Here is a 12,644-nt window from a genome sequence, read left to right on the forward strand (position 1 = left end):
TAACGAACACAAAATCCTCAATTGTTGTGGCCCACCAGTGGCCAGCGGAGCTGGTGGCAGACTCAGACAGTGAGGAGGTTGGGGAGGAACATGGGCCAGTCCTGGAGTCTGGGGAAGGCTCTGATGAGTGCTCTGCGTTGAAGGCAGAGATGGGGCCAGGGTCCTCTAACCCTAACCCTAACCCTAACCCTAACCCTAACCCTAACCCTAACCCTTCGGAGTCGGACATCAATGGGGCAGAAGAACAGCTGGAGCCTGTTCCCAGTGTGCGCATGTGCAGAGCTGCCAGGAGAAGGGAACAGCTAAGGAACAAGGGTCGACTCAGGAGTAAAGCCACATGTGGACGGTGAATGGCCCCTCCCATAGGGAATAAAGAGGAGCGAAAGGGGAGGGGTGGGGAGTTTGCAGGAGACAATTCATTCGCTTAATTGGTTCGTGACTCTCAGAGACTCCTTGCCAAGTTTTGAAGATATCGGCCTGGCAGCTCTCCAAGCCAGATAAGGTCTGTGACTGTAAATCCTCCCTTGAAAGACTTTGCTGGATAACTTAATAAAAAGGGATTTTTGTTGGGACAAGGACTCTGCTTCATGCTCTTGGGAAGCCTAGGTCAGAACAGCTATACATATATGTGCATAGCATTACATTATAATATATTGCACCAATATGAACCTGTTGCACGTTGTGCCGTCCTTGCAAGTCTATCATACTACGTACTTATGATGCATTCAGGAGTCTAACAGCCCACAGATAAAAGCTGTTTTTCAGCCTGTTTGTGTGGCTGGCAACGCTTCTATATCTCCTGCCGGATGATAGGAAAGTAAAGAAGTGCTGACCAGGGTGTGAGTTGTCCCTGAGGATTTTCCTCACTCTTCAAAGGCAGCGAGTCCTAGCTATCTCATCTAGTGGTATCAGGGGGCAGCCCATAATGTTTTGTGCCGTGCTCATCACCTTCTGTAGTGTCTATCTATCCGCGATTGTCAAGCCAGCGTACCATACCGTAATGCAATAAGTGAGGACGCTTTCTATTGTGGCCCGATAAAAGGAGGTCGTGGGACGTGGTGGCTCAGTGATTAAGACGCTGAGCTGGTCGATCGAAAGGTCGGCAGTTCAGCGGTTCAAATCCCGAGTGCAGCGTAACGGGGTGAGCTCCTGTTACTTGTCCCAGCTTCTGCCAACCTAGCAGTTCGAAAGCCCGTAAAAAATGCAGGTAGAAAATAGGGATCCCCTTTGGTGGGAAGGTAACAGCGTTCCGTGTGCCTTTGGCGTTTAGTCATGCCAGCCACATGACCATGGAGACGTCTTCGGACAGCGCTGGCTCTTCGGCTTTGAAACGGAGATGAGCACCGCCCCCTAGAGTCGGGAATGACTAGCACATAGGTGCGAGGGAAACCTTTACCTTTACCGTTAAAAGGAGGTCATTAGTTGTTGTTCCACCTTGTTCTTCCGCAAGACCCTGAGGAAGTGGAGTCTTCGTTGGGCCTTCCTGGCCACCTGGATTGTGTTATTTTTCCAGGTGAGATCTTCACTAAGGTGGACTCCCAGGAATTTGAAGGTCCAGAATTTACGGGGTTTTCCTCATAATTCATGGTATTCCCAGTCCTTTTCACACTTGCAATTGGAAGGCATCATTCTTCTCGAGAGAAGTCAGTGTTCAGTAAATGAACAATAAATTCAGCTTTCTTCCTTTTGAAATAGTTTCTGGATCATCTCTTGACGGGGATTGAGGATATATGCGGCCACTATGGGCATCATCACTGGAAGGACAAGTAAGTGTCACCATAGCAGAAGAAACAAATAAAGTCAATAGTTGTTGAAATACTTATTCAATTTGTACATGTTTGCTTACTCAAGTCAGTTCTTAGTTAATTGTTTTGAAAATTCGTACCGATCATATCTAGTTTTGCAGGCCTGGTGTGCTATGGCCCGTGGGGTCACAAAGAATCAGACATGACTTAACAACTGAGCAAAATGTCTACTTTTTGGGAAAAAATCACTTCACGTAACAATGGAAACCATTTTTAATTGATCCTGTAAAACAATTATGTGGTTTTTTTAAAAAAGGGGGGAGGGGACATCTAGCCTATTATTATTTTGTCTTGCTTCTAAGTAAACACAAGCAAATAAATACAGCAACCTGGACTACAGGTAGTCTTTGATCTACAACCATTCATTTAATGACAGTTTGAAGTGACAAAGACCCTGAAAAAAGTGATGGTTTTTTTTACACTTTTTAGACCATTGCAGCATCCCTGAGGCAGGGGTGAAATCCAGCAGGTTCTGACAGGTTCTGGAGAACCGGTAGCGGAAATTTTGAGCAGTTCGGAGAACCGGCAAATACAACTTCTGGCTGGCTCCAGAGTGGGGTGGGAATGGGGATTTTGCAATATCCTTCCCCTGGAGTGGGGTGGGAATGGAGACTTTGCAATATCCTTCCCCTGGAGTGGGGTGGGAATGGAGATTTTGCAGTATTCTTCTTCTGCCATGCCCACCAAGCCACACCCACAGAACTGGTAGTAAAAAAAAATTGGATTTTACCACTGCCCTGGGGTCATGTGATCAAAATTCAGACACATGTATTTATGACATTTGCAGGGTCTTGGGGTGACTTTTTGCCACTTTCTGATGAGCAAAATCAGTGGGGAAGCCAAGATTCACTTAACACCCATGTTACTAACTTAAGAACGGCACTGATTCCCTTAACAACTGTGGCGAGAAAGTCGTAAAATGAGGTAAAACTCACTTAACCACTGTCTCGCTTAGCAATGGAAAGTTGGTGCTCAATTGTGGACATTATTCAAGGACTATCTGTTGTAGTATTTGATTGCTGCCTTTGGATATCACATTTTATAAGACAAAGCATTGGGACCAATCCTCCATTTACGAAGAGCCTCGGTGGTGCAGTGGTTAGAGTGCAGTACTGCAGGCTCCTTCTGCTGACTGCCGGCTGCCAGCAATTTGGCAGTCTGAATCTCACCAGGCTCAAGGTTGACTCAGCCTTCCATCCTTCCGAGGTGGGTAAAATGAGGACCCAGATTGTTGGGGGCAATAGGCTGACTCCGTAAACCGTTTAGAGAGGGCTGTAAAACACTGTGAAGCAGTATACAAGTCTAAGTGCTTTTGCTATCTTCCATTCTTCTCCTCTCCCTGATCATGCCTCTGTTTGTATGGCTTCTGCAAAGGCTAAACCGTTTCAACAAGAAATATGTGAAGAAGTGCCTGATTGCTGGGGAAAGATCCAAAGAGCCCCAGTTGATTGCCTTCTATCATAAGATGGAGATGAAGCAAGCAATTGAGTTGGTGGAAAGTGGAGGGATGGGCAAGATCCCCTCGGCCGTCTCCACCGTTTCGATGCAGTAAGTAGCAGTGGGAAATCGTGGCAGGAGGATTCTGATGGGTTAAGGTTGCCCTCACCTTCTGACTGTCTCATTTAGCAACCATTGAGGGCAGGATAAGAGGCAATAGGTGGAAACTAAAGGAGAGAAGCAACTTAGAACTAAGGAGAAATTTCCTGACAGTTAGAATAATTAATCAGTGGAACAACTTGCCTCCAGAAGTTGTGAATGCTCCAACACTGGAAGTTTTTAAGAAGATGTTGGATAACTATTGGTGTAGGGTTTCCTGCCTAAGCAATGGGTTGGACTAGAAGACCTCCAAGGTCCCTTCCAACTCTGTTATTCTATTCTATTCTATTCTATTCTATTCTATTCTATTCTATTCTATTCTATTCTATTCTATTCTATTCTATTCTATTCTATTCTATTCTATTCTTCTTCTACTCTATTCTATTCTTCTACTCTACTCTTCTACTCTATTCTATTCTTCTACTGTAGTCTACTCTATTCTACCCTCCTCTACTTTTCTTCTACTCTACTTTATTCTATTCTTCTACTGTACTTTTCTTCTACACTACTTACTCTAGCCTACTCTTCTACTCTACTCTTCTTCTATTCTGCTCTACTCTACTCTATACTCTACTCTATTCTATTCTTCTATTCTACTCTTCTTCTACTCTACTCTACTCTACTCTACTCTACTCTACTCTACTCTACTCTATTCTTCTATTCTACTCTTCTTCTACTCTACTCTAGTCTAGTCTACTCTAATCTACTCTACTCTATTGATTCAAAGTCACAATGATATAAGACAAAGCTTTGGGACCAATCCTCCATTTTCGATCATTGCAGCATCCAAAAGTCGTGTGATAACTATTCCCCTGATTCACAACTGGCTTGCAACAAGCAGAGTTAATAGAGAAGGGGGAAGTAAAATAGTAAGTTGTGTCCACACATGATGTTTTGCTGAATGACAGAACAGGGCATGAGGTCATAAGCCTGTTGCGGTCACACAGTTTTCCAGTTTTCCATTTATCAACTGAAGTGCTTGGGTGATAATCCCAAAAGCGGACGCTAAGTGAGAACTATCTGTAAGGGGGAAAGAGACATTCTTAATCGTTCTGTCCAAAGAATCTGGAGGTCCTACTTAGAGAGCCTTTCCCACTTGCACTTCCCCAAGGCAGGAATCAACTCCTTTTCATCTTGCAGGAATATCAATCCAAAAACATTGCCGATAGAACGCATTTTGCCAGCTCTGTCCAAGGACAAAGAGGAAGAGATTCGAAAGATCCTGCGCAACAACTTGCAAAAAACCAGGCAGAGGGTAAGCGCAAGGACCTTTTTCCAGCCAATATTTAAAAAAAAAAAAAATTGCAGAAGATTCTCTCTCCCTGTGCTTTCTTGTTCCCCCTTTCAGTCTTCCACTCCAGCAGAAACGTAGTTCAGCAATGCAGAGAGATCACTGTTAACTTCCTGTTAGTCAATGGGCTAAGAAAGAGATAATGAGGATGGACTTTGGGGTAGTGGATAGAAAGGATTGGCAGATGTGCTTCGAGCAATGGTTATTACCACACACAATAGGCAACCAGCAGCCCGCCAAATGTCAATGGATTCATTTCTTGTCATTACTGATAGCTGCGGACTCCTTGATAGAATACTCATCTCAAATGATCTAAGTGCCAGAGCTCACTGCAACAACATTGCCAAAAAGGCATTAAGAGTTGTTAACCTAAACTTGCATAGCTTCTTCTCTGGTAATATTGTACTGCTAACTAGAGCATACAAAACATTTGCTAAACCAATTCTCGAATACAGCTCATCTGTCTGGATCCCGCACTGCATATCAGACATTAATACAATTGAGCGAGTCCAGAGATATTTCACGAGAAGAGTCCTCCACTCCTCTGCTCGCAACAGAATACCTTATGCCACCAGGCTCGAAATGTTGGAATTAGATAACTTAGAACTACGCCACCTTCAGTCTGATCTAAGCATAGTACATAAAATTATCTGCTACAACATCCTACCTGTCAATGGCTACTTCAGCTTCAACCGCAACAATACACCAGCACACAACAGATACAAACTCAAGGTAAACCGCTTCAAACTCGATTGCAGAAAATACGACTTCAGCAACAGAGGGGTCAATGCCTGGAATGCACTACCTGACTCTGTGGTTTCATCCCCAAAGCCCCAAAACTTTAACCTTAGACTGTCTACTGTTGACCTCACCCCATTCCTAAGAGGTCTGTAAGGGGCGCGCATAAGAGCACCAGTGTGCCTTCCGTCCCTGTCTTATTGTCCCCATTTATTTGTATCCTTATCCTGTATTCATAATCATGTTTATACTTATATCTCTTATCTTATATGTATTTGACAAATAAATAAAATAAAAGGAATACATAAAAGTTTTGAAAGGCTGTATGTTGCCCTGCTTTTTAATTCTTTGAATAACATCCTGGAGTCAATTGTGCTGATTTTCGTAGAGATTTGTTGTAAAAGCCATACTTTTTAAACAGGAGGTGAGCATCTGCCTCCCAGTCTAACTAACCTCTTCTGCTTTCCATTCCAGTTGCGGTCATATAATCGACACACCTTGGTAGCAGATCCTTATGAAGAAGCCTGGAACCAGATGTTGCTGAGAAGACAGAAGGCTCGGCAGCTGGAACAGAAGGTGAAGGGGCGGGAAGGTGGAATCTGGGGAGGGTGGGAGAAGGGACCATGTGAGGTTCTAGAACCAGGGGGGGGGTCAAACTCAATTTCATTGAGGGTTGTGTTTGACCTCAGGGTGCCAGGGTGGGCGTGGCCAGGGTGGGCGTGGCTTGAAGTCACTCGTGTCGGGGGGGCGTCTGTGGCAGCCCGAGCGCTGTGCCAGCGAAAATGGGCTCCTGAGCTCCGTCTCCAGCTGCGACTGCCTCCTGCAACCTTCTGCCAGCGAAAACGGAGCTCTGTTTTCACTGGCACAGCCACCGTGGGCTGGTCTCTTGCTGTTTCCAGGGTGGCTCCGCTGGTCAGAAATACGCATCCCCGTGGGCCAAATTCAGCCCACGGGCCTTGAGTTTGACACCCCTGTTCTAGACTCTCTGGAAAGGGTCTTCAGTGACTGGCAACTCTTGAGGCTACTTCAAGATCCATCTTTGTTGATGAGCTAAATTTTTCAAAAGTGATGATCAAATCACGTCGTTCATAATAAGCTCATTTATATACACAGAAACACAAAAGCACACATAAACAAACCCACACATACATACATACACTGAGACACACACACGCACATTTTTCAAACTACTCCCTCTGTCTGGGGCTCTTGCCTCTTCTAAATTGAAGCTACTGCAGATAAAGGATGCTCCAGAAATCTGAACTGGGCTGGACCTCCTGAAAGTGGGAGTTTTTTTTAAATGCATACCTATGTGTTTCTGATTCCAGATGAACAACTACCTGACGGTGCCAACACATAAAATAGATTCACCAACCATGTCAAGGGCACGCATTGGTTCAGGTAAGTGGAAAGATTAAGGGGCAGACTTTGGACCCAACACCTCTTCCTCATTTTTTCATGTCTCACTGGTTTACTTTAATGTAAACAATAGGGAACTTATCAGGGGTGGGTTCTACTTACCTTTACTACCGGTTTGCAACGGGAGTGCGCGCGCACGCTCGCAACTTCTGCGCATGTGCAGATCGTACCTTATGACGTCCAGGCGGGTGGGCGGAGCCTCCCACCGCTTTTACTACCGGTTCACAAGAACTGGACATAACCGGGAGCAACCCACCACTGGAACTGATGTATCTCCATCTTCCAGGATAGGTAATGGTGAGAGTTGTAGTTCAACAACATTTGGAAACTGGGGGTAGGTGTGATGGAATCTCCATCTAGAGAGGGGGGTGGGGTTTATGAGACTGATGAGCTGGGTGTCCCTGTGTGGAAGGAAGTGATGGATCTCTCCTCCCCCCCCCCCAAAAAAAATCCCTAATATGTGGTTATTCCCAAGAAAGTGGAGTTAAGACAGGGGAGATTCTTCTAAATAAGCAAGCAGCAGTAAAGAAACTTTCTGATCAGCTCACCATTGTTCTGATTTCTTGTGCCTCACGGTGGTTAATATGCCCTTATAATTAGGAAAATGATTTTCCTGATAGATTGGAGCAGAGAAAATAGAGGAGTGGTGCGGTGGCCTAGAGGTGGCGCTCTCGCCTCACCATCAGGAGGCTGTGAGTTCGATCCTTGGTAGAGGTAGATATTTCTCTTTCTGGGCACACTGAAAATATATCTGCTGAACAAAACTCCACATTGGCGACAGGAAGGGCATCCAGCCATTAAAACACTCTGCTAGCTCCATTCAATTGCCCAGACTCCACCCTACAAGGGATTTATGGGGTCGTTAAATGAAGATGATGATTGGAGCAGAGAAAATTGATTCTGCTACTTGAGTGGCTTTTTCCTTCAACTCCGCTTCTCTTTGCCTTCTTCTGTAGACCCTCTTGCTTATGACCCGAAGCCGGATTCTGAGAATGTCCCCATCATAACCATTGACCCAGCGTCCCCCCAGTCGCCGGAGTCGGTTGACTTGGTGAACGAGACCCTGAAAGGGATAAATCACCTTCCGCCCTCCCCAGAGGAAGATGAAGATGAGGAGGGGCTGATCATGAAGGTCAAAGAGCCATCTTCTCCAGGCACAGATGACGTCTTCACTCCTGGGACAGGCGACAGTCCGAGCAACCAACGGATGATGAGATGCCTGAGTGATCCAGGGCCTCGGCCAGATCCTGAAGAGGGGGAGCCCTTTATCCCCAAAGGGCAGTGAGCCCCGATATGCACTACTTAGACCTAACCTGTAGGGGAGGCTTTTGCACTCCTGTGCAAATTACACACGCCCAGTTATGCCAATCTCTATTTCTTTGTGTCTTTCTCTTCTCTGTTTCTTTCTCTTCAGTGCGGGAGCTTTGCTTAGAAGGCAGCAGAGAGCATCTAAATGGAACATATTTTGTGACCGGAGGCAATAGAACTAGAATCAACCCAGATTCCATATCCAAAGTTGGGAACGCCAATCATTCTATCCGGAGATTATCTCCTCCTGGATAGTAGCATGCTCTGACTCATCGTTGCCTTTTCTCCACTGGCAACTGCACATTCTCATTTCCTTCAGAGAAACACCTGTACTATAATTCCCTCCTCCCAGTTTTGAAACACATCAGAAGAACTGAGGACCTTTGGGTGTGCTCAGATATATCAGATGGTGCTGCAGGGATGTCCTGCGTAGGTATTGGATGATCATAGGCACAGGTTTCTAAGATTTTCTTTATTTTTATTTTTTTTAAATCTGAGCCACTGGTTGACCCCGAAAATAAGACCCTGTCTTATATTTTTTTGAACCCTGAAATAAGTGCTTGGCCTTATTGCCATGTACTCAAAATCATGATTGGGCTTATTATCAGGGGATGTCTTATTTTGGGGGAAACAGGGTAGTTTCCATCCTCAACTGTAAGGCCATGTTTCCTCTTTATCTTTTCTTCTAAGCAGTAAGAGTTTATGAGTTTATTTTTGGTGGGCTTCTATTTAAATCCCATAAGCCATAGATCAGGGGTCTCCAAACTTGGCAACTTTAAGCCTTGTGGACTTCAATTCCCAGAATTCCTCAGCCAGCAAAGCTGGGAATTGAAGTCCACAAGTCTTAAAGTTGCCAAGTTTGGAGACCCCTGCCATAGATAATTGTTCAAAATTGTTGGCGTTCCAAATCTAGGATCACGGGTTTTGCCTTATTTTATGCTTGTAATGGTATTTCCCCCCACCCCCAATCTTTTATTTGATACAAATGAGCAGGTTAACCGTAACCAAAGATTGCTCTTGTACCAATTTTGAATCTACGGCTAAGGAGGCATGGGCACGGGATGCCCAGCTCTCTGCTTAGCTGATTGGGTAACTGGCCATCCAAACGAGAAGCTGACAAAGGTTCTGCAAATGGATTGGGCCACTCTTCTCACAGGGAATTGTATAGCATTGCAGTCCAGCACATCTGGAGGGCGCCAGGATGAAGATCCCTCCTATATGTGTCTTTCTCTTGGCTGGCTCACTCCTCATTGTCCTTGCCTGAAGCTGGGAGATTTCAGTAAAAACATGTGTTCACACAGCCCACGTACAACTCCAAAGGCATGTTTTGACCAAAGATGAATATGTGGTTGTACATATAAGATTGCTTTATTTTATTTTATTTTATTTTATTTAGTTTTTAACAATAGGGTAATCATTTCTTGAAGAGATTCTAAATTCCGTGAAAGACACTAGGATGCCAGTGAAGAACTATTCTACTACCATATATCTGGGGACAGTGATAGTATGCTTATGACACAGGTTCCCTCTCTTTCTTTTTTTTGCCTGAAAAGCTTCAATTTTTCCCTGCTTGTAAGTTGAGAGTGTGAAACAACATTAGGTGACTGGTTTCGGCCTTGCCGTCTAGCAATATCAGGCATAGAGAAGACGAGATGCTACCTAGCCTTCTCTCCTTTTATCAATATCAATCTCAGTCAGAATAATTCTGTCTTTTCTTCCCCATCCTTTTCTTTTCTGGTCCTCGGTGCTACTTGGGTTTATTCTGCTCTCCATCCAATCTTCATTCTCCAAAATTCATTCATTTTAATTCCATAATGGGCATCTTCTTTCTAGAAGGTGGCCTTCTAATCAATAAAAGATAATCTGTCATAAATCGAGATCTAATCAGAATAGAGCTGGAGGGGACCTTGGAGGTCTTCTAGTCCAACCCGTTTGCTCAAGCAGGAGACTCTACACCATTTTAGACAAATGGCTGTCCAGACTCTTTCCTTATAATTTCTGTCTCCATCTGGGTTTCTGAGACTTCAACCTCAGTCTTCTCTCTCCGTTCCTCCCAAATCACATTTGAATTGTGCCATGGTTATTCCAGAGTCAGGGATAAATACATTGTATGTAATAGCAAGGCTCACATTCCTGGAAATGGCAGGAATCGGGTTTTTATATCAGGGTCTGGGCTGCTACAAACGGATGGAGCGGCCTGCAGAGCAAGCAGCTTCTTTTGAATCCTTTGCAATGAGGAGGAGGATGGAGGAGACGAATGCTGGTTCCTGCTTCGTTCCTGTTTTGTTTTAGTCTAAAACAGGGGTCCCCAAACTTGAGGAACAGGGGTCCTCAAATTGTACGTTTTAGACCAGAGGTCTTCAAACTTGGCAGCTTTAAGACATGTGGACTCCAATTCCCAGAATTCTCCAGCCAGCTGGCTGGAGAATTCTGGGAGTTGAAGTCCACAAGTCTTAAAGCTGCCAAGTTTGAAGACCTCTGGTCTAAAACGTACAGTTTGAATGAGGCTGTAATCAGTCCGGACCCTACCACTTTTTCAGATCGCAGGGGGGAGGGGACACGATAGAACGCTTCCCTGCATAGAGAATAAAAGTTCTGCATGTAGAAAACCCCTAGGTTGGGGAAGGAGGTTCTTCTGGCCTTGCTTTCTTCCAATGACATGCAAGGCGTTTTAATTGTATGGAAAAGCATTGAATAATGCCCCTTTCCAGAATCAACCAACTTGATTATGGTCCACAATGACCTTGACTATAACCTGCCACTTCTTTGTGGTGGCCCTTAGCCAAAGATAACCTTCCTTGTTCAGGGTTTTACATAGTCCCTGTTGTTTAGACCAGAAGTAGAGAGTAGGAAAGTCCAAGAAAGAGGCAGATTGTAACGTCTATTTCTGCTTTCTCCAACATGATGCTCACCAGATGTTTGGGTCCAACACCTCTCAGCCTCGGCTCATGCTCTCTGTGACAAAATACAGACAAGAGGGGTGGTCCAAAACATCTGAAGGCCTCTAGGATTGGGGAGTATTGCAGTTTCTACTATATGAGCCGCGGTGGCGCAGTGGTTAGAGTGCAGTACTGCAGGCTACTTCTGCCGGCTGCCTGCAATTTGGCAGTTCAAACCCCACCAGGCTCAAGGTTGACTCAGCCTTCCATCCTTCCGAGGTGGGTCAATGAGGACCTGGATTGTTGAGGGCGATAGGCTGACTTTGTAAACCGCTTATAGGGGGCTGTAAAGCGGTATATATGTCTTAAGCGCTATTGCTGTTGCTATCTCTGGATAGGGAGGTGTAGCACAGCTCTTCACAAAGGGAGCAGGGCCCCAATCCTCTCCGGTATAGGGCTCTCGTCCTGCCCTGCTTTTATCTCTCTGTCCAGTTATCCCAAAGCGAGACAAGTCGCCTGCTGGTTTGTTTTTGTGAAGAGTGTGTACATTGAAACTTCTGGTGAGGGAGGGGACGTATAAGAAGACAGTGCGTCTTTGGTATCCGCTCTCCACGGTAGATACCAACTCTGGTTTATTCTTGAGTCTGATCGAAAGCTTTTTTCAAGGATCGTACTCTGTTACAGAGCCATGCTAGTGCCTGCTGATTTTTTTTCAGTAGTACATAGCCGTCCCTTCCTCCTCCGGCCTACCCTACACCCCACCCACCCCCACCCCCTACCATGAAGGGGGCGTTTCCTCCCTCTGCCCCTGTGCTGTGCCTTTTTAGCCATACAGTGTCTGCCTGTGGAAAATGGTGTTGTGCAATTTTTGCCTGTTTGTCTGGCCACCATCCGGGCCCCTCTGGGAGGGCTCCTGGCACTCCCGTGCACCCTTCCATCCAAACAGCGATGAGCTCCCGTCTCTCTCTCTCTCCCTCCCCGCCCATCACCCTTTGGTGCAACTCACCCCTTCCTCTGGGCTGGAAGACCTTTGCACAGCACGGGTGGGGGCGGGCAAAAAGGGAGCTCAGCCAGCTTGCTTTTTCACAGTTCTGTATTCTCAACTTAAGCTGGGCTTTGCCTCTTGTTCTCTGCTTCAGGCCAAGCGGGAACCAGTGGCCTTCAGTAGCCTCTATGTGCTTTCATGTACAATACTGTCTCCGCTAGGAGCCGTTTAAAGCAATGAATCTATTGTATAAAATATTGTGTAAAGAGAGTCTTTTTACATAAATATTCTAATAAATGAATGTTTTAATTTTTAATGGCCTGGGGTGAGTCTCTCTCTCTCTCTCTCTTTCTCTTCTCCCCCCCCCACCTCCCCACATAGGGTTGCCAGGTCTGCTTCCAAAAAATAGCGGACAAGCGGGGGGTGGGGTGGGGGTTCAAGTAGTAAAAAAAAACAAAAAATTACAATTAAATTATATATTTTCTTACAAACATTTTTACCCGCCATTTTAGGTCAGTTGACACAAGCTACAATACATTTTAAAAATGTGAACTGTACGTAATTTTATAATATATTTTTATTTTAATCTCATCATTAATTTTTTCGGAGAATTGAGTTCAATG

General features: G+C 45.2%; 1 protein-coding gene across 1 annotated transcript in view; it reads left to right on the plus strand.

Annotated features, from left to right (window-relative positions):
* SLC9A1 (solute carrier family 9 member A1) overlaps window positions 1–12,337 on the plus strand; it is a 98,751-nt gene extending 86,414 nt beyond the window's left edge. Inside the window, exons 7-12 of the mRNA XM_060691474.2 lie at window positions 1,696–1,766; window positions 3,180–3,353; window positions 4,542–4,656; window positions 5,905–6,006; window positions 6,759–6,831; window positions 7,806–12,337. Coding sequence (XP_060547457.1) covers window positions 1,696–1,766; window positions 3,180–3,353; window positions 4,542–4,656; window positions 5,905–6,006; window positions 6,759–6,831; window positions 7,806–8,134 — 864 coding nt within the window. The 3' untranslated portion in view covers window positions 8,135–12,337. The remainder of the gene's footprint in view (window positions 1–1,695; window positions 1,767–3,179; window positions 3,354–4,541; window positions 4,657–5,904; window positions 6,007–6,758; window positions 6,832–7,805) is intronic.
* The last annotated feature ends 307 nt before the right edge of the window (window positions 12,338–12,644 follow it).

Source organism: Pantherophis guttatus, chromosome 10 (assembly GCF_059756535.1).
Source record: "Pantherophis guttatus breed Tessera chromosome 10, ASM5975653v1, whole genome shotgun sequence".
Classification (NCBI taxonomy): domain Eukaryota; kingdom Metazoa; phylum Chordata; class Lepidosauria; order Squamata; family Colubridae; genus Pantherophis; species Pantherophis guttatus.